This window comes from Eucalyptus grandis, chromosome 11, assembly GCF_016545825.1.
Source record: "Eucalyptus grandis isolate ANBG69807.140 chromosome 11, ASM1654582v1, whole genome shotgun sequence".
NCBI classification, from domain to species: Eukaryota; Viridiplantae; Streptophyta; class Magnoliopsida; order Myrtales; family Myrtaceae; genus Eucalyptus; species Eucalyptus grandis.
This window is the reverse complement of record NC_052622.1, coordinates 19,396,469-19,419,662: the sequence shown is the minus strand read 5'-3', so window position 1 is coordinate 19,419,662 and position 23,194 is coordinate 19,396,469. Positions and strand designations below refer to the sequence as shown.

Below are 23,194 nucleotides of genomic sequence, written 5' to 3'. Positions count from 1 at the left end.
AGCCTGAGCAACAACTCGGCCCGACCCTAAAACCCGCCAAATGTTCACCCGCCGGCTACACAAGTACCACTTGACTAATTCCCTCCCTCCGGGGACCCGAACCGACCCGAACCGAACCCGCCTCCGCCTCCGCCGGGCGCCTTCTCCTCCTCCACTGAAAAGGCCGACGACGCAGGAACGATTAGCCGAGACCAAATCCGAATCTCCGCCGATGCATGCAGGATAATGCAGGCGCACCGTTTCGTGGGACCCGTCCCGATCCTCCCGTCGCGGTCCCACGCCTCGAACTCCAGAACCGCCCACCGTTACCGCCACCGGTGGCGGCCGATATCGTCGTCGTCGTCGCCGCCGCCGTCGTCGTGGGCGGCGATCGACGGCGGCGAGCGGAACCACTACGACGTGTTGGGCCTCACGCGCCACGCGACCTCCGGCGACGTCAAGAGGGCTTATCGCCTCCTGGCCCGCAAGGTATTTCCCGGCGAACGCTCCGTCATCTCGCGAAGTCCTGTTTTTTTTTTTTTTTCTAAATAACAGTTCCGGGGTCGTGGAAGCTGATGCATGCTCGAGGCGATGGCGATTGGTTCCTTAAAGAGCGAAGATTGATTGATTAGGTTTCTACAAGCTGACTGATATTCAATTTCGGATTTGTTTTATTGTTATGGTAAATAAGTAGAGGTAAGAATTTCATGAAGAAATGTGAGGAACATGCTGGTTTATCTGCCCATGTTGCGCTGTACGAGGAGGTCGGGAGTTATGACGATTTCGTGCGAGCTTTTGTGTGTCTGTGCTGTCGTTGTGAAAATTGAGTGATTGAAGCTTTTCACTTGAGAACCCCCAAAAAATCATGCTTCTTCGCGGTGCCTTTGGAAGGAGAGATTTTTGCATGGATCAGCTCTATGATGGATATGGTGGAGCTTAATGATCAGATTTTAAGGGGGATATTATTGAGTGTTATGGGGGAAAACGATTGGTGTTCAAAGTCTTGAGGCAACTCCTAACTGATTTTGGCGAGTATTTGAGCTGACACAATGACAGACTCTGGGTTTGTGATGAGGAAAGGATGCGACACCCTGTGATCTCATGCATCCTTATCTTCAGGAGGAATTTTTGAAGGCTCACAAGTTCGCAACATGACATGGCGTCATGTTGTTAACGTCGCTTGTCAAAAAGAAAGATCTGGGAAAAGGCCGATTTCGAGCTAAATTTACTATACCCACTAAATTGTAGAGTTTCCGATTCGAATGACTTTCCATTTCTGTTTCATCCTTTTTCTTGTATCTTTCATCACTTGTTCGAACTTACGATTTCATTATGTGACCGTGCTCCAATGAAACCTGTCTTTGCTGTCGATCTCCTATTAATTACAAGGACTAGGAGTACTAGCTGTGGCCTCCCCTCGAAGTCTTAAATTTAATACTCTTCATGAGTCTTTCTTCGGACATGTATTTACCATTACTTGCCTTTTTGTGATTGCATCTCTTGATCACAGTATCATCCTGATGTTAGCAAAGATCTGCAAGCTGGCGAGATTTTCAAGACCATCCGCCGTGCATATGAAGTGAGTATACTTATGTCCTATATTATATATTTCCTGACTCATGTAAGATGAATTTGATTATAAGGAGTTTAGTACTTAAAGGTTGGATAATAATTAGAATGACCCATAGAAACAATTTCGGCAAAGGATTGGTATTATAGCAACTGTTTTGTCCATTAACTTGTTGATGCCATAACATTATGATTGAAAGTGGCCACCAAGCTCATTCTCTTAGTAATGAAATATTGGTGAGAAACAAAATGGTACTAGGCACAACAATTTCTGTCTTGAAGCCATTTTATTATCCCCTGTGAGAGTACTTCATGCTTTCATATAGTCTAGCCAAAAACATGGCTGTGCCTTCAAAATATCCTTCATTTTCAAACAGGTATTATCAAATGAGGCCGCAAGAACTCGTTATGACAAGGCACTCAAATTCCAGGAAGACACTGGCAGACTTTATAAAGGTAAAGGGTATTATAACCCTGAATATGAAGATGGGTTTCGGATCTACAAGTGGGCTGAACTGAGGCGTAAGATGCAACATGAAATGCACAGAGAAAGATATAAAGCCAACGAAGGCGAATCTTCTTTTTACAGTGAAACAGAAGAAGTTGGAAGGGAGAACTTTGGCCAAGAGAGGGGTGCCTTCATGGAAGTACTTAGATCTGCCTTCCTACTATTATTCTTCGTGCAGACACTGGGCTGTCGGATTTCCCTTACCTTTAGCAGCTTTACAGCATTACTTGACAGGAAATTAGATGCAGGGTATAAGATTGGTTATGTGATTGCCTGGATTTTGGGTGGGAGAGGTGGCATTTTGCTGACTCTATGCCTCTCTTTCGCAAGTTGGGTTTGTGGGAAAAGCAGCAGCAATGTAGTTGTTCTTGTGGTGGTTGCTATGTGGGTTGGCACCAATCTTGCGAGGTATGCGCCACTACCACAAGGCGCTCTTCTGACGCTGCTGTACATGTCTATTAAGCTACAAGTTGATCTGAATTAGACTTGGTGCTTGTTGCCAGTAATTAATCATTACTACTGTGCTGTACAGTTGTATTTTTTAAGAGAGTATATGTTTGGGCAATCCTTTGTGCTTCCAAACCTGTACTAGAGACTGGTTAAAATCATCCCAAAGCTGCAATTTCAACCCATGTTTCTGAGTTGTGAAATCCAGCCCATTGTCAGCAGAAATACTTTCCAACTGATACTGTTGTTTGTCCAAATCATTGGGTCACTGGCTGCTCTAGTTGATTGTTCTTTGATACCGTTTGGGGGCGTTCAACGCTAGCTGGGAATCGATTAGTCTTTCCCTGGGTGCAAATGTCTCCCCTCCCATAAACATGGGGTAATTGTCAGAGCATGCAGGTTGCCAAAGCATATCATGGACAGCAAGATGGCTAAATTGAACCGCGAAGAGACTCCTCCAGTAAGCGTGCATAGGTGCCGATTTTGTGTACAATGCGCTCCGGTATATGAAGTTAGGCCATTTACTTGCCTTCAACACGTCACAATTGCTACTTCCTTGGGATCTGTGCTACCACAAGGGTAGAGTTACTTGAGAAATCTTTGGTTGGGCTGCTAAAATATTAAATTGTGAATGAACATAAGGTAGAGCCCGTCATTGTGGCTAAAATGGCGAAGTTAGTCACCACACCCAACGAATCCAAGAACCAATCTTCCCGGTAGACATTTCTCACACTCTGGATCTGTGTGTATGTAGGTCGTCTGACCTAGAGGTATTGGCATTCTGGATAGAACCACAGAGTCAATATTTCAAGGAAGACTCTAGTTAGCACTTAGATAATTGCAAAGATTACGGACATCGAGCATACAAAATTGACTTTAAGACATTGACTAACAAAATCCGTCCTTTTTACATTAATTCATCAAAAAGTTACAGGGCAGGTCGGAGACAGTGCGTCAGCTTGGGTTTCTACCCTACGTCGTGATGATGCAATTAATCGACGAACCCTTTTCATTTAGGACCATCAGCTGTGCAAAATCAACTACGAAATTCCCATCTATACGCAGCCATAAAACTACATCGCTAAATGTCGGGCAAGGAAAAAAGAAAATCGATACTTGTAAGGAGAGCCATAGCAAATTTGCAAGAATCCAGCTCCGTGATTTCTGTCGATGGCAATAGCAGGTCTTAAACAATCTACAGGTGTGTAAGCCGTCATTTAATTATTTCATCTTCCAAAGACATGCTATGGGGTTTTTACTAAGGTATTATGTTATGGGACTATCTGCATCATGTGGCTTCCATCTTCCGTTCTTTTCTTTTCCCAGCTAAATCATAGCAGAATAATACAGCAACAGGACGAGCAAATTGCAACATCTTAGTAAAGGAAAGCACACTTCCGAGCCTAATAAACATAACAATAATCACCATAATTTTCTGGATAGGCTTGCTTGTTCACTAAAAACAAAGAGAGCATTACAAAGAACATCGGCAAAGCTTGATGTGCATGAATGACAACTCGAAATGAGAAGAGCACGGGTAATACGAGGAGAAAAGATGGCCTAAAATCTCCCTCTGCCCCTGAAACCACCACCACGACCACCCCTAGGACCACCTCTCCCACCCCTTGGAGGACCCCGTCCACGAAAACCACCACCTCCACGGCCACCACCTCTACCGCCTCCTCTGCCTCCACCACGACCTCCACCTCTACCAGCAGCATGCTGTCCCCTGCAGGTGGTAAACATACAAAGGGACAAGTGAGTTGCAAATAACACCATATTCCGTGATCACGAGAAACCACGTTCATTGTAAGCTAATTCAATATCTAGAAGAGTATCTATGGAAATCAGATGCAACAGATCACAGATAGATTTGGACAAGGACTGGATTAGACATTAATAGGCCTAATTGATACTGCAGTTAATTGATCACTTCAAACGTTTCCAAGCAAAAGATTGCTTCACCTCTGGTGAACACATAAGATGGTGAACACAACAACAAATTCAATGAGGACACTACAATCCTACATTCCTATAATTTCTGCAAGCTAAAAACTATATAAGCATGACAAGAGAGTGCCCTCAGGTACCCGTTTAGCATTACTAAATGCAGCATTTATATTTTTCAAACACTGAAAATGAAGTATGACAATTTGACAATTCACGAGATATGAAACAAATAAAACTATCTTTTTAGATTTCCAAAACACCTTAAATGATGTACAAAGAGAGGGGCACACATACTTTGGCTGCGTAAGGAATCTTGCAAGGGGCAAGAGCTTAGCCGGGTCAATGTAGAACTTATCTCCCATTGAGTATGAAGTAGCAACAATACCTTCCATCATCTTGATAGAGAACAACTGCCATCGATACCAATACCAATATGTCAATCGCATTGAAACGAACACGCCTAGGCAGAAGGAGCCACTCACGTGCCTCAAAAAAAGACTTACAGATTCGTTGATGGGACCAAATATCTCATCGACTTTGCCAATTTGAGTCTTGTTCTGCAAGTAGATCGGAGCATTGAAGTAGGGGATCTTCTCATGGGTAAGCTTAGTAACGGCGTCACCCTCGCAAGCATGGAGAAACGACGAAACCTCTGCAACACAACGGAAGACAGAGCAACCATTCAATGGTTAGCACATTCGTTAACCAAACATTCATTCATGGATACACCCATTTCTGAAAAGTGGCTCTTCTAAGCTACATTCACACTGCCGTGACAGGGAGAGAGAGAGAGAACTTGAAATCCGCCGACTCACTCCGACGTCGGTGAACAAGTCAATCACAAAGCCAACTCAACCATCAAGCTCGCACATCATAGTAATAACGGTAATCCTAGAATCACTCGACATCGAACCTTCAACCACCATATGCACTGTCGTCAAGCATTAGCCACCCAGACAAATACAGAAGACAATACATCTCTCATCAACTGAGAAAAAACGCGCACTTTCACGTATTCGCACCTCCTCGTAGCATCAAACGAGACAGGACTCCCCTCATTTCTCTCTAAAAAACCGATATTTTAGCAAACAGAACATACAGGCGCGGACCAGAAAGGACGCGAGCAAAACGCACCTACGACTTCACTCGGAGGCCCCTCGTCGCGAAACCCGCCGCCGCCGCCGAAGCGCCCGCCGCCGCGACCGCCGAAGCGCCCGCCACCGCCGCCCCTGAACCCGCGGCCGCCGTCCCTGCCGCCCCTGAACCCGCCGCCGCCCCGCGGAGGACGCATCGCTCGCCCGTCGACGAAGCTGAGAGAGAGAGAGAGAGAGAGAGAGAGAGGGCCTGAAGTCGAAAGCTTGTCGAAGGGCGGCAGCTGAAGAGGAGCGACCGGCGAGCGAAGCAGGAGGGTTTAGGGTTTATACATCCTCTGCGTGCAATTTATTCATTGCCCAATCTGGTTCCCGCGAAATGACCAAAACGACCCTTGGTCTTTCTTGATGTTCGTGCAACTTTGGATGCTTTTAGTCTTTATTTTCGAGATAAATATTTATATCCGATTTATCTCAAATGTATGAGAAAATTGAGAAGGAAAAAGGGTCCAAAATCTAATGAACTTTTCTATCCAGTGGATCACATCAAATCGATTATATTGTTATCTTCCTTCATTAACTAAAGAAAGAAGATAGTTGGGTTCGTCCTTTGTACGAAGAATTTTCATCTTATCTAGAAAAATTTATCGGACACCAAGTATCAAAATTGATTCGGATCAATGATCTGTCATTATATAGTACATTATCGATGTCTATTGCATGCGATTCAATTTCATTCGTTATATGTCGGGTTAGGATACAAGCAGAAATTTAACATTTTACTAGCAACTAATGGTTTATTTATGGATTCCTAGTTACCAAAGATGAGATAGAGCCTTCTTCCATTTGCTTAAAAGGGGATGAACTCATCGTAGAACACCAAAGCAAATGTCCTTCACAGCAAAGTTTCTACCAAATCTCAATCCTTGACCATAAGGCTCTATTTGATAAAAATAATTTCTATTCCCTGAAAAAATTATTTTAATTCTTTTGTTTCAGGAAAAAAAAAAGAATAGAAACGTATTTAGTTAACTTTTTGTTCCCGAAAAAAAAAAAATTATTCCCGGAAGTAGATTTGGAATATAAATAAAAAGTAGCAAAAATAACTTCTTGTTCCCAAAAATAATTTTTCTTTTCTCTTCGCTTTTCTTCTCCTCTTCTTCTCTTTCATTTCCTTCCTCTTTCTTTTGGCTGATTGCCGACCTCAGCCATGGCCGGCAACCTCGCTATAGCGTCATCAACCCCAGCAATGCCAAGCCATGGCAAGGTCAACCTAGCGCCACCTAGGCGAGGTTGAGCCTCATAGTGGCTAGACGAGTTGACAAGCTTGATGGTCAAGCGAGCCTCCAGCGAGCTTGACCCTCACCCTAGACTAGCAAGGTTCGAACGAGCTTGCCAAACCTTACCCAGTCGGTCACCAGACGCCGATGCCGTTGTGGCTAGTGACCAACCACAAAGGAGGAAGAATGAGAGAAAAGAAAAAGAAAAAGGGAAAAATATAATAAAAATATTTTAAAAAAACAATAAAATCATACAATTCTACCGAACACATTTCTATCTCAAAAATAGAAATTTTGTGCAATGTTTTTATACGAAGCGTGTTTTTATACTCATAAATTGTTCAATTATTCCCGAAAACATAATCATCATTAAACGTGTCCTAAACAACCGTGATCTAGTTGCCGCACCACCACCCAATGGAGAACCTTTCTAACATGAAAATCCGTTGGTTGCCCGAGCCGACACGCCGAGACACGCCGAATTACGGTAACTAAACCGGTGCAAGGGAAAACTAGGTCTTCGATTCTTTTCATCAATGTCCAGTTCCGGTGCCCCACGTAAAGGGTAAGTGACCTGACTGCAAGACAAATCGACGGGACAGTAGAAAAACCACCTAAAATTCAGCCCTTTCACCGAACTCAAATCCTAACTCAAATCCCAGATATGATTTAAGACAATCTAGAAAACAGAAGGACAGAACCTCCGTTACTAACCGTTGACCAGTTTTTACCGGCAGAGACTCGGACAACCTCCGTTCCTAGGACTAATTATGACAACAGAAGCAGACCTCCTACAGAACACCAGACCAGCGGTACCCCCCTTTGCAAATTCAGAATTTTGATGCCCTCCAAATAAGGGGTTTGATAGGCAGCTATTCGCGCCTGTCAAATAGTTTACAACAGTGTTGCTAATAAATGGTTGCATGTTCATACAACAATTCGGTGTTATGAACCACAAGTCCACCTGCAAATTGCAAGGTGTGCTACAAACAAACCATCTTTCATGATCTCTAAGTACCCTATCAATCAGATTGGTTCAGGGTACATTGCCCTTTGCAACTCACACTTATAACTGCTATCTTGTCTTGGCTCGCTTTTTCACCTTTACATTAGCCTGTGAGAAACGGTTTCGCGGGGGGGTCCTTGCCTTTCTATGGTTGCTGGAAAATCAGATTTTGTAAAAGCCGTCTCAGCTTTGAAAATTTCCGGCCAAAACACTCCCGGTACAGGAACAAAGCAAGACTGAATCAACAAACAGTCCGGCCATAACAAATTGATGCAATGTAGAGATTCTTAGACCATTTTTCCTGCCAGAAACAAAATGCATCCAAGTGAGATTTCTGTCAACAGGTAAAAAAGAGGATAAAAATAGCACAATAGCTCAAACAAGGGCATCCATAACAGTGAGTAATCATGACCAGTTAATGGATTTGGACATGGGAATCAAGAGAGATCAGGGAAGTAAATAAAAGAATAGTACCTAAGGTCAAACCAGCCTATTCAGGGGGAACTAACATATCATTAGATTGGAAGCAACAGGGAATAGTTGAAGATAATCACACATAAGCACACGATGAATTGCAAAAAGAGAGAACCTAACCTTCACATGTGTGCTTGGGAAAGCAGATGTCCGCAGGGTTTCTTGAGTTTCATCCATCACTTTTCTTTTAGGTATGCTCAGTATGAACGCTGCTTGGTCAGCAGTGGCAGCCATAGATGTTATTCTATAGCCGCTCTCCCATCTACGGTGTATACCTTCACTTGGGTATAGAAAATCAAGCTCCACAACCTTGCATAAGCAAATAAAAAGTTCCATGAGGAACCATTAAAAAAAAAAAAAAAGAGATTTTCAAAACGGGACTATAAAAGTATTTGCCCATTCTCAGTTGCCAATGCCCACATTTCCAACATTTTTTAACTACAAGAACTGCTTCTATAAAGAGATTAAGGGAAACTGATACCTGGTCAGAAAATCCAGAATTTCTAGACATTACCACGCCCCAGCGACTGCCCGCTGTAGTCATGGAAGTGACATGAAAACCTTCTTTCCACTTCTTATTTATCCACTTGAAAGGGAAGGCTTCACTCACTTTGTAGGACTGCTGGGTATATGGAGTTCCTGCAGATTGTGGAAATAATCAGCAAGAAAACCTTCTGTGCCAATCCTTCATCAACAAGAATAATGGAAAGAACTAACTGAACACCTCGGAGCATGAAAATGAATCGATCAGAAGAACATAAAAGAGGGTCAAGAGGTTGATTTGCCACATGCAATGTGCAGTCACATTATGCGGACTGAATAAGGTGATCCATGTTGAGGCACAAAGCAGAAGGCCAAAAAACCATTAAAAAAATGGCCGGAAGCAGTAGACAATGAAATGAATGTGATGAACTTCATCGAAGTAGTAAATTAAACAGATTATAAATGTCCATGCAATTGACCCATTCAGGTGCAAGTGAGCTTATTGAGAGATCCAAGGCATTACATGAGAGCACTGTATACAAACAACAGCAACAGAAACAAAAGCAATTCAATCTGAAGAAATATCCAGCTTGCCTGATACTGATGATCAGAAAGTTGATGAACCGAGAGAGGGAATACATGCTGACAGCAATTTTGGCACGGAATATAGAAGAAACACCCATATTAAGAGCATAAAGTTCACAAACTTCAAGTGCATAGTATGATAAACTTATGCGTAGGCGCTTCTTGTGTTGTACTAGAGGCTAATATCAAATTCAAAAGAGGGCTCATTAAAGGAGTCAACTAAAACTTACAGAAAAAGAACAGAAGAATTGACAGATCTAATACATTCTGAATACTGGACTGTGCAGAGAACAGGAATGCAGATCAACTGACATTAGCATAGTTCACATACTCATAGAATGTTTGTTGCTAGATAGCATTCCATAAAATAATACACGGGTTCTGAAAAATATAGAAAAGTGAAATAAAATGGTAATCCAAATGTACAGAGACAAAATCAAATGTCAAATTCTTCTAATCATATTTAACTTTGCAAACTTGCTGCTTTCATTCTGTCTATAGTTTACTCTTTATTATAAGATTCAAAGACAAGCCTTTTCCAGCTAAAACATTAAGAAACTTATTCTTTTGCCAGCGCTAAAATTGTATGTGCTGCAATGAAAAGATCATCTGGCTGAAAATCATGCTTCATGCTTCTATAGCTTTCATAGCTCTTAATCCAGTGATATGCTAACTTCAGTTGTTAATTGACTTTCTTTTACTCATTATTTTCACTGATTAATACTTCAATTTCGAATATATAAGACAGGTTTTACTTACCTTTGGACATGACAACCAAGGAACTCCCATTAGATGCACCGGCTATTGAACTGATATAGTAGTTTCTTTCCCACTGTTCCATAATCCAATCCTTCAAGGAAGATCACATGGACAAGGTAAGAAATGATGCAGATCCAACAAAGACCACTCCAAAATAATGAAAATCACTCGACAAGAAATACCTTATGCAGAAAAACGGCAGACAATTCATAAACCTGCGAAGAGAAACCGGTTCCTGCATCCATGATTAAAGCCCACAAATTTGATGAAGAGGCCACACAGCTGATAAATAGCCCATCTTCATTTCCCTTCTCTACATGCTGGTTTAACCTTGTATCTGCTACATTGTAATGATATCTGCCAAAGAAACTAATTAGCATATGCTATGCAAAAGAACATTACAATGGTTGCTAGAAAGCTAATATAGATGATCAGGGAGATATTATCCAAATAAAAGTTGGACTAAATAGGCCTTTAACCATTCCTGGCTGAGTACTAGTCCAATTTTCAAACAAAAATCACTGGCGGCGCAAATTGCTAGTATGGTCAAATTTAGGTGAAATTGATGCATGTTACATGAGAAAAAAGTCAACACTATGCTATTCCCCATATTACACAATCAAGAGTGTGATTTATAACATATTGTCATCCATCCTTTGACTGGCATGTGATAACATCGAGCCTTAGGCCGGACACCCGAGCAAATACTTAATTAATGAAGGAATCAATAGCACGAATACCAGCCTTACATTACCACATTTAACATTCTACCCAAGGTTCTGGCCACAAACCTCACATACCATTTAAATACTAAACATAGAGGAATAAAGTAGACCTAACCAAACTTTTGAGGAAGTCACCTAGAGAGAACCTTTAGTAGTATGGGATAGAAGCATATCAAGAAAATGCTAACTAGTAAGACAATTTCATAAGCACTTAATACAACCAAATGAATTTGGTTACTCCACATATCGCTAGACTATAAAGTGCATAATTGCTCGGACTTTTTTGCGCATGTCAAACAGATTCCTGCCAAAAAACCTCAGGCACAATTTTAATGCAAGACATCGAAGAACAAAGTACACTAAGGTTTCATTTATTTTGCAAAAAACGAATGATTTGGAAAAAAATTTCCAAAAAATATTTGTTTATATTGCATGAAATAATCAGTCATTAGAAAATCTTTTCATTATCTAACACAATTTATGTTAACACATTTTCTTGAACAATAAAAATATTATTCTTTCATTCATTTTTGTAAGCGATACAAGCAATCAGTTTTAGGAAACTGTTTTCCAAATCATCCATTTTCTGCGACACAAATGAAGCCTAATAGAACTTTTGAGAAAGTTATATGGAGAAAACATTTAATAGCCTGCAATACAAGCATATCACAGACAATGCTCGCATTTATTGTTAAGAATGGTTTATAAGCATCATAAAAGAACAGATGAATTTAGTTACTCAACATATCGTCAGAATAAATAGTGTATAAATGCCAAGACTTTTTGGCACATGTGTTTATAGTCACTTAAAAATTTAATAAAGCAATTAGTTTCAGGTGTAAGAAATTAATTCAATTCTTTTCCATTGACCACTACAATATTACGTTTATGTTGGATTTCTCATATGTTCACGTGCATAATTGTCTGCTATTGAGTTAAAAGATGAAAGTATTAAAACATCTTGAACATGCAGAAATAGAAAATAGTGACAGCTCAGTCTCACACATCAAACCATGCCATATTGAAAGGTAGAATCTTTTGTCAGTAAGTCCTAATTAAGGTTTAACTTAAGGAAGAGTGATTACCTCTGTTTCATGGGCCGACGTGCATTATAAACTGATATCCACTGAGTAGCCGGACTACCCAATCGAATCTTCTTCTTTGGCTGCTCATCTTCTTCCAAATTAATGAGTAATCTGCCTCGCTTTTGACCAACCTATTTAAACATGACAGAAAAATTCACTTAATGTTACGCTGTTCTGATGATGCTAGTTACAAGTAAATCTAGCTTTCCACATATCTACATCAGTCACAGGCTAGGAGTGATGGTCTCGTAATTTGTAGCCGTCTAATCTTCCATTCAAATCGAGAAGTGGAAGAAGACTGAAGTACCTTTAGAGCTCCATCAATTCTGATCGGTCTCAAATTTGTGCATGGCTCAATTAGGCTTTCAAAAAAAGATATCAGCTTTGAGTAATTTGGCTCCTCGTCAAATTTCATGTTTGTTACAGCTTCAAGAAATTGCTTGAATGGGGCAGGGCAAAAGCAGCACATTAACTCTGGAGAAGTAGCCATCTTTTTCTTACAAACAAGAAAGCTCTTGTTGTCCCCCTGCAACAGAAAAACAGTCATTTCGCGATATATGAATGTAAAAGACATCTCCACACGCCATTGAAACAGCTCAATCAATGCACCTGATATCCCTGCCATGGTAACCTTCCTTTTAGGAGGAAAATCAATGTGTATGCCAATGACTCAAGATCGTCCCGACGACTTCCAGTCCGTCCTAAATGAGCATGCACACTTGCGTATCTTATTGTTCCCCTGCCAAAGGGAGAGATGCAATAAGCAGGAAACCAACAAAATCATGGCAATATTTAAAAAACTACCAACCTGAATACATCAGGTCTTTGATCATAATCAACATGTTGACCAGATGTCGAATCCTTCCACCTAGACGCTGTTTAGAAAAAAAAAAAAGGCATTTTGTCAGCCAGGCTAGGTAAGTTAAGATCCCCCATTAAGAGGTTCCGATATACGGATTATTGAGGAAGCGCTGACAACATTATTAATACCATAAATGGAAGACTGTTAAATTTAAAGACCAAAAACTTAGCACAAACTTTTATTTCTTTGTTGGGAAAGGAGGAGGGCGGGTTACAATCCATAAAGACAAACCCTAGAACGCATTGTGTCACATGCATCTATGTGGGAAGAAGCATGCAGAAACAAATAATCCAGGACATACCTAAGCCAAGATCAATGAGGTAAAGCTTCTTCTCATCAGCTGTTCCAGGTTGACCAAGCAGAAAATTCTCTGGTTTGACATCTCCATGCACAAAGCTAGCAGAAGAAAGAACATGTTAACAAAAGCAGTTGATTGCAATTTGAAGTCCTTTCATAAGGCAGAAAGTTCAAGAATTAAAATAATAAATATAGGTACCCCTTCAAGTGAAGCTTTTCCAGTATCGATATTGCCTCCACTGCAAAACAAGCCACCATGTTTGGCGACATTCTGTTCCCAGATGTTATTACGCACAAAGCGCAAAAAAATCAGAGTAAGTAAATAGAGATGGGTAGCAAGTGAAACAGAGTGTAAGAAAAATTTAAGAATCCGGATCTTACGATTGCCCTAGAGAGTTCCAGACGTCCCAAAGACTGGGCCCAAGCATATCCATAACCTGAAATATTTATTACTTCTAGCTTAGTTTCCCTCGTAGAGAGTAACCTGAATGACAAGAAACGTCGAAATCAAATCTTACCAGAATGTAGAAATCCCCCTGTCGACCCTTATAATGAACCCAAGGGATTCCATAGCATCCATTTAGAGTACTTTCCATTCCAAAATGAAATTAAAATCAGATGTTAAATCAAATATTCATTATATCCGCTCTCTCAAGGGAAATATGACAAAAAAGAATCAACGTGACACATACTTGTAGACTTGCCACTCATAAGGAGGGCCATAGTTGCAACCTTTGCTGTTACGATGCTCAAACTTCAATGCAACCTGAAATGAATGAACCACAAAGCATAAAAAATCTGATGTCTCAGAGTCATAACCAAAGAAAAAAAAGAGAGAGAATACATTTGGCATCATGCCATACCTCTATTGCATCTGGTCCAGTTCTATCACTTCCACCACTAACCCTTCTGCCAACGTATACTTGGCCAAAGCCACCTTTTCCCAATTTCCTTTCTGTCTTATATACAGGAGAGTTACCCACTTGTACCTGCATCAAATGAGGGAAGACTTTCGCATTGAGATTTCTCAGGATAAAATGACACAGACAAGGAAAGACCATGTTCAGGACCATACATGATAAATTGAGAACAATGCTTGATGAACTTTAACATTAACAAAATTATTGAAAGCTAATTATTTAAAAGGAAACTACTAAAGCATAAGCGAGAGACGAGAACTTTGGAATCAGCAATTTCTTCAAAAAGCTCGCACGACAAAAGAATAATTATGAATGTTGATTGCCAAATTAGAACCCTCAGTCTCAGCCCTTCGTTTAATTGTAGATGAAGGTAACCTCTACACTTGAGTAGACCATCAACACCAAAGAAAAAGGATAAAACATGAGAACCTACAAATTCAAACAACAAAAACAGGTACAAGGAGAAGAGAAGCTACCCTCTCAGGAACAGGGGTGGTGCCAGCTTCTTCCTCAACTCCCATCGCTTTCTCCGCACTTCCTCCTTCCATTGCAATATCTTTCTCTCCAACAACCTCGACTCGATTAAAAGCAGGGTCAGCAGCAGCAGCTCCTAAAGCTGCAACTTCAGGAACCACTTCGCAAGGTTCCGGGTCTAAATCTATAAATCTTATTCCCCGACCTCGACCAGCACCTGTTGCCCTCCCTCTCCCTACAGCTGTTGCATTACCCCTTCCTCTTCCACCACCTCCTCTCCTCCTAGTTTTGTTTTGCGTAGGCAGTGCCCAATTATCAGCTTGCTCAATTTGTTGTGGGTTTGGTTGTAAATTGTCAAGCCTCTTTGATCTCCGTGCTCCACTTCGCAACTCAGGCATCGTCACCCCATGCAAATCACATTCCCCTGAGTTCACCAACTAACCCTTCAGGCCTTCTGAAACCCCAAGAATACAAGTCAATCGTCACAAAATTCCACGATCAAGAGAGAGCTGAAAAGAACCAACAGCAAGAAATGCATATTAGTAGCGGGTACGCTGTAAACAATTTTCCTTTTTTTCTGCTCACACAAAGGACAGGTCATCTCAATTTCAAGCAAGGACAAGGCTTTTCCATACATACGGAACAAGGTACAGAAAAGAACCCCGTGAGCAAGATTTGCCAGGTTGCTAGAATACTCGAGATGCTCGGAAGCAGAGCGAAATCGATAACGAGCATGCACCAAAAGGGTATTACCAAGAAGATTGAATTTTTCGGTCAATACACCTAGAAGATCTCTTAATCTGAGATACCCTATTGACAAAAACGAATGCACCAAAAGCTAATCAAAAAATCAAAACTAACAAAAATCCATCGCCTGCACATTGCATACGCCCCCCCATCCCAAAACCGAATTAGCACCAACCAAACGAACCAACCCCCACCATCGAACCATCATCGGGCGTCGAACGCGACGATTTTCGCATCGGATTCAGCAAAGCAAGACGGTTTTTTTTTCCGTGCTCAATGTCGAATCGAATCATCATCGAACCACCGACTCAAAACAGTCCGATCATTCGGAAAAAAAAAAAAAAAAAAGGAGGACAGAGAGAATCCAAGCAACAAAACCAAAACCGATCACCTAACAAAGCTCTAACGCCGACGACGCCAGCACCATCCATCCACACCAAAACAGGCCGCAAGTTCAAAAATTTCAACGAACCCAGCACCCAGAAGAGACCCGACTCACAGATCGATCCTCGGGAATCGCGAAAGCAAGACGATCGGGCACCGGGGCCGGCGAGAATCGGCGCATTCGGGCAGCCGATCGAGCTCAGATCTTCCTCCCCACCTCTCCTTCCTCCTCCCTTCCTCCTCCTTCCTCCTTCCTCCTCCCTTCGGTCTCCGATGTTCACACTAGGCGCACACACGTACGTACATACGAGAAGACTGCATTATTATCTGCCCTTCTCTCCCCACACACGCCCTTGTCCGAAAAAAATTATGGGGGAAAAAAATGGAGGAGGGAGGAAGAAAAAAAAAAAAAAAACTTTCCTTGCGTTGCCGATAAAGCTAGCGAAAGCTTCGCTAGAAGAGAGAGAGAGATAGGGGGGGTTGATGATGGGGGAAGAAGCACACTATATATGCAGATAAAATGGAGAGAGAGAGAGATTTTTTTAAAACTGGTATTTATTTTCGAAACGGGTTGATTATAATTTTCCTCAGATATTCATCACGCCATGAGGACAGGAGGAAGGAAAAAAAAAAGGGGATTATTATTTTAATTTTTTTGTTTCTCTTGCTTAGAATATGAGAAAAATAAAAAAAAATTATATGTATATAGAAAAATAAATGAGAAAAAGCAAGAATGTGATGAAAAATGTGGGATTGTGCTCGTGATGGGTCGCTGGCTCTCTTCTCTCTCTCTTTCTCTTTCGCACTGCGTGGGATTCTAAGTCTTTATCTGCCTTCGTGGGTGGATGTGGGTTGCGGGCGACCATAGAGGCTTATTTTTGCCTAAAGTTGTGGCGTTGCGATGACCATATGAAGCATTTTCCCTGCTTTTCTTTTCTTTTCTTTAGTATTCATTTCATTTTATCTTCATATTATATTATATTATATTATTTTTTTGGATATTTTGGCTCAGAATAATGTCTTGTCTAGGGTTTTCAAGAACTTAGCTTCGAGTGCCGAGGTGGAGCACGGGGAGCGAAGGAGTCAACAAAAGCTCGCTCCTGGTGGTCGTCCTCTGGAGGAGATTGGTGTGGGGCTTGGATGAGATGAGCAATTCCACTTTCTTTTGAGCCTGGCCGGTCCCAAAATGTGTTGGTCCTGTGTTGATAGACATGGTTGATTTTTGTAGCGACCAATAACACTAGATAGGAAAGAAGATAACAAAACCCTCGAATAGGAGCGCGATTTTGAACATGGGAGATTTCTGTTACGATCCAGTAACGCACCGACGTGTTAACGGAAAAGGAAAACGTTGTATCGTGATCGTAAGTTATTTATGGTGTTTTCGGTCTCTGATCGACTTGAGAATTATGTTTTGGGCACGTGTCGATAATTGATGCCTCTAACGTTGATTATGGACGATATGATAGCCTAAATTTCCATGCAACGTGCTTAAAAGGGTATTCCGTTAATATGTGCCTACAAGAGGGGAAAACACGTTACTCTGATGATTTTATCTGTACCTACAATTTGATTTTGTCCAAATCGGCATGTGAAGGTGTATGAAGGCGATCGATACACCTTCAATGACAGAAAGGATTATGCATGCACATTAAATGAGATTAACGCAAACACAAGTTTCAACGTCATGACCACCAATCAATTGAGGACTCAATAGTTCTAAGAATGCTACAATCAATAGGATCTCAAATTCATCCTTGATGGAATTTGGGTATCAAGAATGACACGTGGCAAACAACCAAATATTCTATTTAGAAGCCACATCAAATTTCTCTGAAATCTAAATTCCATTGACGGTAAGGTCGAGACTAGATCGACACCTTTTTAAACTCCTGAATTGAACAACAATCATAATCTTCAGTCATGTTTCTTCATCTATCCCTGTATTAAATGGTGTTTGCTAGAATATTTTTTTTTTCTGCCAAGAGAATGTAATTCTAAAAGTTTGATCAACGGGGAGAAATTGATCACGTAATAAGTTAGATAATCTAATGAAATGTCGACATGAATTAGATGTAGACTAAATCACGGAGCCGATGCCTAATGGGCTTAACATTGTTGGGCTCACACAAAAAAATTTAAATTTGTCCTACCTGAGCCAATATAAAATCTGTCGATGAGCAAGCTTAGGTGGTTCCCTTCTAGGATGCGGTCCACTCTCCATGCCCTGGAACTCCCATAATTATCCAAATTTTGTATATATGGTATCATAATCACAAGTGGATTTTGACATGGATTTTAAATTTAATATCACACTTCACCGCCCCTAATTGATACACATTAAAATATAGAGTTGCTCATCGTTGATTTTATAGTCATCGATAAAGTCAATGGCAAAAAAAGAATTGTCAAACATACCCCTGAGAATAAAAATTTACTCTTTTGCCCTTTTCTCTAAGTCGATGTACGAATATGTGAAAGCGCGATTTGAATGGGGAGAGTTTAAGCTATGATCAATGCCATGCATCGATACGTTGGAGATTAAGAGTTACTTACGGTATTTGAGCTTAGAATTAGGTAACGAAAAAAAATTCTCTTTTGCCCTTTTCTCTAAGTCGATGTACGAATATGTGAAAACGCAATTTGAACGGGGAGAGTTTCAGCTATGATCAAGGCCATGCATCGATACGTTGGAGATTAAGAGTTACTTACGGTATTTGAGTTTACAATTAGGTAACGAAAAATTACCTTTTATGCGTATATCGATGATTAATCTTGTTAACAGTGATTCGGGATCGATCCAAATTCCAATTCCAATTATCTATAGGGACACCTAATTGATTTTATTTTACTTCACTCTTACACCTTTTTCCCTCCTTTGGAAATAGTGGTTATAATGAAATTGCTGAAATAGATTTACCAGCATTAAAAAGTATATCTTTAGGAGAGGAAAACATGACTTGATCATATTATTTAATACGGACGATTTTGATTTAATCTGTATCAGTACATAAAAGTGGTCAAATACATCTTCATTGATAAGAGCGTTATGAATTTCGATTTAATGACATTAGCTAAAAAAGAACTTATAACAGAACTTCAATAAGTCAAAGGGATTGTGCACTCAGAAAAAGCTAGATAATCAAATTAAACACACATCATAAACTAGAAATGAACCTAATCATAGTCCTCTCGCCATGTCCTTTCTTGACTACATCAGTCATGTGAAGTAATTTAATAATTTTTTAATTATTGATGGATTTTGATAAAGATTTTAACCTAACAACAAACTTGATTAAACTCCGTCCGAGTCTATTCAGACCTCTTTATTGCTAGGATCTTTAAATCTCATAATCCCTTTGTTTGGATGTAGGGAAGGAGAGGAAAAATGGAAGGTGGGTATGATGTGAAAAAAGTGAAGAATTTGTCAGAGGAAAGGGGGAAATATTTAAAAGTCTCTTCCCCCTCAACTGGGGGCAAAAAAGGAAAAGCGAAGAGAAACTGTCCTTCCAATGACAAAGGGACAGACGATATTTTTGCTTTTTGGAGAATCTCCCAAATTCCCGGGCTTCGATTCGTCTGTCGTTTCTAGACTTTCACGGTCCCGGTCACTGGAGATTCCCCTCTGAACGGCTCTCTCTTCTTCTAGGGTTTTCCGGGAACCTTTTGAATTTCCGCCGGCGGCGGAGGAGAGAAGAACGCGACGGTGAATCGCCGGTCCCTTCGGCGCCGTCGCGGTGCCGGAGAAGCTCGCGTTCGATCAGCGATCTCTCTGGAGACCTCGCTTCCTCCGTCTCATCCCGATTCCGAAGAAGCGGCGGCGGCGGCGGCGGCGGAGAAAGGTCCGGAGCAATGGGGTACCGGTTCCCGCCTTACGGAGCGCAATCGGTGCTCGGAGAAGGTTACGAGCAGCACCTGTCGGGACCGGAGGGGGCCACTCTCGAGAACTCCGAGGCCTCGCGAGCGTCTCTCTGCTATCGCGCGCGCTTCTCGAGGATTCCTACGGTGATCGGCTCCGTCCTTTCCCGATCCTGATCTACTCGTTGGTTCGTCGAGTTGCGGTGTCTTTCTCTACTTCTTGTTCCCTCTGTTCGGCGCGAATGTTTGGTTTCGATAGCGGAATGTGAAGATTCAATGCGTAGGTGATCGAATTCGCTACTGGCGGTCGGTTTTGTCATTATTGCTTGGATGTTATTGATTGAGAGAAAGTTCTATACTTTCAATGGTGGACGAGGGGTTTTGTGATGAATGCATGTTTTCAAATCGATATGTTGGAGTAGTTCTGATGAGTTTCTTTGCGACTGCATGTTTGATCAGGGATGAAAAAGGATGGTTATAAATCCACTTAGACGAGCTCTCTGTCATCGAATACCGCAGCCTTTGTTGATGAACTCAAGGTTCAGCATCCTGCTGCCAACCAAGATTTTAGTTCTATCAGGCAGGGCTCAACAAGAAGACATTGGTGATGGTGTCGATTTGACAGTCTCTTTTGCTGGAGAGCTGGTCCGAAAAGCGAAGGAGCTTATTAGGATGGGACTGCATCCAAGCGAGATCATTTGCAGTTCTACATATGGAGGTTTGTGTTTGGGATCTTTCGGTTTCTTGAATCTTTCAGATAATTGAGATCTTAGATGAATTGATAGGAAAAGGTTCTGAAATGATGGATGTACGAAATAAAGAGCAAGTTGTTACATGAATAAAAGCTGCTGGTGCCAGTCAATAATTTGGACAAGAAGACCTGCTGTGTTCCATTGTCACTAATGTACTCTATGTCTTTTTGAATTTCCTGCTTTCTTGTCCTAGCATGCATATCAAGTGAACAAGTAAGCATAGACATTCTTGGCAACTCGGAGCGATGGCCTAGAAAAAAAGAAAAGAATGAATCTGCTCAGATCCTAATGTGATGCGTTGGATGTTCATTAGGCATTCATCCAAGTCACCAAGCTTTTGGGGGGAGGGTTGCATAATAGCACAGTTGTTCAGGTTTTTGTCATTGATACTTCTTTCCTCTAGTAAATTCTATGTATTAGTAGTCATCAATTGTGGTTCCTAGACATTGTTCCTTAAGTTTAAATCTTCCCTGCAGAACGGCTTTTGTAGAGAGTTTATCCTGTTGTGCAATAGGCTAACTCAAAACAGTTTAGAAAGCTGCTATAGTTTTTGTAACCAAATTATGGGTAGTCTCTTTTTTGTCCTTTTCAGAAAGATGGCTTACACTTTAATTTGGAAGGATGTTTTGGACACGGAATTACTAATTAGGCTTCCACTGTTGTTGCAGGTAGGATCAATATGCTATTGGAAAATTTGCCAAAAGTTGTGAGATCATACCTAAGATTATATTATCTCTACATGTTGAACATGCAAATGGAAATGCCAAAGTGGGTATCAGTTCGGAGGAAGGCACTTGTAAGGATGTCTCAGCCATGAACATTTAGGACCTCCACATCACCAAATTAGCTGCTTTCCTGACTTTTCATATCTGTTTGGTTCGGTTGCACTGGTTTTTCCCCCGTTCATATTAATTAAGGTGACCATATTTACTGCATCTGTTGAGAGGGAACTAATTCTTATGTTTTACGGGTTGACTATGTTAAAGTTGTAAACTTCGCACCAAAGGGATCATTCTCTGAGGAACAACTTAGTTTTCTGTGAATGGACTTCATGTATTAGTCCCGGTTTAGTTGTCACCAACCTGTCTTCGACTCGTGCAAGATCAGTTCAATGTACCAAGCGAACGCTTTAGCTGAAAATGCACGTAATTTCAGCCTTGCAAATTAATATGGATATACATTATCAATGGTCTTGGTTTTGCTTCATATACGATTAGATTTTCAAAATGTCATTCATCATTTTAACAAGCACATTGCATATGATGTGCTCTTCTGCAGGTCTTTTGCTATTATATATGCTGCTGATGCTGCACGTACTGTGCTTTGGGTTGATCAGGTAATCTACTGAGATAATTGATCAGTATGTGCATTGAGTAAATCCCCAAGAAGCAATAACTTTCATTTACAACAGATGGCTAGGAACTCTTAGCGATTGATCAAATCATCATTTTGTATATTACTCGTGTTGTTGCTCATAGGTGTTTATTTGTTAGCTTGGTTCTTAGGAACATAAGGACAGTCAATAATTATAATTTTTTGCTAAATATGGAAGCGGTTTTGCTAGACTTGTATATGCATAAGATTGAGTTGTTACAAAAACCATACTTGGAATCAGAAAATTCTTTGTTGGGGGTGTTAATGTAGATTTTCTAGGTCTGTCTTGTAACCGTTGATTCTCAATTCTTGTTATTCAGAGATTATGGTATAGGTGGATTTTGCATGAGCAAGGAGATCGAGATGTGCTCGTGCATCAACTGCAAAGGTGCAAGATCCATGTACGTAAGATTGTGTGCCTGATTTGAGTGATACATTGAATCAGGACAATGGATGCTTTGGCAATCTATGTTCTGATGATGAACATTAATGTTCTTTCCAGAGCAGAGAGGAACTGTTTTCTGTGTAACATGCAGCTGTCTGGTTATGACATCATCGCATCTAAATGTGGCCTGCTTTGGGTGCTGAGGATATTTATATTCCACCAAAGCTTTTCCACCTTTTGAGTGCTTTTAATATTCATGTTTCTCGATCAAGTCGGCGACACAAAGCTTCTTGCACACGAGGTATCAGCCTCTAACTGAATGGCACTCGTTGTTTTGTCAGATCGCAATGGTAAAACCAGCCGGAGACCCAAGGATGGAACAGCGGCCTGGATACGGATGAGGACTGATGCTTTGAATTTGATCTGAGGCAATGGCTACCCACTTCATTGGCCGAAATATTGTTTCAGGCGTGGCGTCTCTTTCTTTTCATTTTGCATCTAGTATTTTTTTTTTCGCCCGCACGCTTCGGTCTCATTGGGCAGGATTTCTCACGGCGAAATCGACAGCTTTAGTTATTGTAAATCCTTTGTCTGGTGGTTGCCAAGGCTGGCCTTTAATTGGTGGCGTTTGCAACTCGGGGTCCTAAATTTCGTGCTCTGTACAACGTTTTGCACATTGCTGGTGCGGCTTGCGGTCCTTTGCTATTTTCTCGCGAGTTTACTTTGATGGAGAAGGTCTTCGTCAATGATTTTCAATTCTATTCATTTTTTGTCTCGTGCTTTGATATTTTTCATATGATGTGCTTTGGATGCTGATGGTTCTTGTCTAATCACAACCAATTGAGGAAGAGAAAATCATCTTGGCCATTCCAACTACTCCTCGAACGAGAAAAATTAATAATTAAAAAGCTATGGATGACGAAATCCTGAAAGGGGTAGCTGAGGATCTTTCATTATTCAATTTCAGTCCTGATGCTTTGTCGAGCAATTAATCTTCCATTTGTGATTTTAAGAGTGTGGGCCCGTTTGGTTTGGTATTGGGGCAATGAGTTTGGGAAAGTGCAAATACTTTTAAGATGAAGGGATTTTCTAAAATGCTACACTGATTGGTAAATTGTAACTTTAAATAGCATTGGAGAATAGTTTTAGCATAAAGACTATTTAGTAAAACCTACATTTGTAAAGGGTTTTTGCAATTTT

The 23,194-nt window shown here is 40.9% G+C and overlaps 4 protein-coding genes across 14 annotated transcripts; 2 read left to right on the top strand and 2 right to left on the bottom strand.

Moving 5' to 3' along the window:
- The first annotated feature begins 78 nt into the window (after window positions 1-78).
- LOC104425270 lies at window positions 79-2,738 on the top strand. Its single transcript, XM_010037922.3, has 3 exons — window positions 79-468; window positions 1,490-1,558; window positions 1,926-2,738. The coding sequence occupies exons 1-3, from the start codon at window positions 226-228 to the stop codon at window positions 2,538-2,540; spliced, it is 927 nt and encodes a 308-aa protein (XP_010036224.2). The 5' UTR covers window positions 79-225; the 3' UTR covers window positions 2,541-2,738.
- Window positions 2,739-3,869: 1,131 nt separating this feature from the next.
- LOC104425269 (putative H/ACA ribonucleoprotein complex subunit 1-like protein 1) lies at window positions 3,870-5,873 on the bottom strand. The gene is made up of 4 exons (XM_010037921.3): window positions 5,588-5,873; window positions 4,957-5,105; window positions 4,748-4,863; window positions 3,870-4,232 (listed from the first exon to the last, which is right to left on the bottom strand). The coding sequence occupies exons 1-4, from the start codon at window positions 5,742-5,744 to the stop codon at window positions 4,064-4,066; spliced, it is 591 nt and encodes a 196-aa protein (XP_010036223.1). The 5' UTR covers window positions 5,745-5,873; the 3' UTR covers window positions 3,870-4,063.
- A 1,772-nt stretch (window positions 5,874-7,645) lies between these two features.
- On the bottom strand, window positions 7,646-16,116 carry LOC104425268 (casein kinase 1-like protein HD16). Of its 4 annotated transcripts, none has more exons than XM_010037916.3 (17): window positions 15,741-16,116; window positions 14,497-15,003; window positions 13,964-14,089; window positions 13,793-13,866; window positions 13,619-13,688; window positions 13,482-13,537; window positions 13,300-13,371; window positions 13,105-13,199; window positions 12,750-12,816; window positions 12,551-12,680; window positions 12,249-12,467; window positions 11,942-12,072; window positions 10,314-10,488; window positions 10,132-10,222; window positions 8,786-8,943; window positions 8,425-8,613; window positions 7,646-8,131 (listed from the first exon to the last, which is right to left on the bottom strand). In XM_010037916.3, exons 2-17 carry the CDS (start codon window positions 14,890-14,892, stop codon window positions 8,072-8,074), a joined length of 2,109 nt encoding a protein of 702 aa, XP_010036218.1. In that variant the 5' UTR covers window positions 14,893-15,003; window positions 15,741-16,116; the 3' UTR covers window positions 7,646-8,071. The 4 variants fall into 4 exon arrangements, with proteins under 4 accessions (XP_010036218.1, XP_010036219.1, XP_010036222.1 ...); XM_010037917.3 differs by having other exon boundaries at window positions 7,747-8,131; window positions 15,633-16,116; XM_010037920.3 differs by having other exon boundaries at window positions 7,747-8,131; window positions 14,497-14,948; window positions 15,633-16,116.
- A 3,073-nt stretch (window positions 16,117-19,189) lies between these two features.
- LOC104425266 (T-complex protein 1 subunit theta) lies at window positions 19,190-22,759 on the top strand. 8 transcript variants are annotated; one of them, XR_005547386.1, is made up of 6 exons: window positions 19,197-19,763; window positions 19,943-20,201; window positions 20,904-21,152; window positions 21,514-21,571; window positions 21,930-21,997; window positions 22,336-22,759. XR_005547386.1 is itself a non-coding variant. In XM_039304278.1 (5 exons), exons 1-5 carry the CDS (start codon window positions 19,478-19,480, stop codon window positions 22,419-22,421), a joined length of 564 nt encoding a protein of 187 aa, XP_039160212.1. In that variant the 5' UTR covers window positions 19,190-19,477; the 3' UTR covers window positions 22,422-22,759. The 8 variants fall into 8 exon arrangements, 4 of the variants coding, with proteins under 4 accessions (XP_039160212.1, XP_039160216.1, XP_039160215.1 ...); XR_005547385.1 differs by having other exon boundaries at window positions 19,198-19,763; window positions 21,930-22,010; XM_039304278.1 differs by lacking the exon at window positions 20,904-21,152 and having other exon boundaries at window positions 19,190-19,630; window positions 20,003-20,201.
- Window positions 22,760-23,194: the final 435 nt, after the last annotated feature.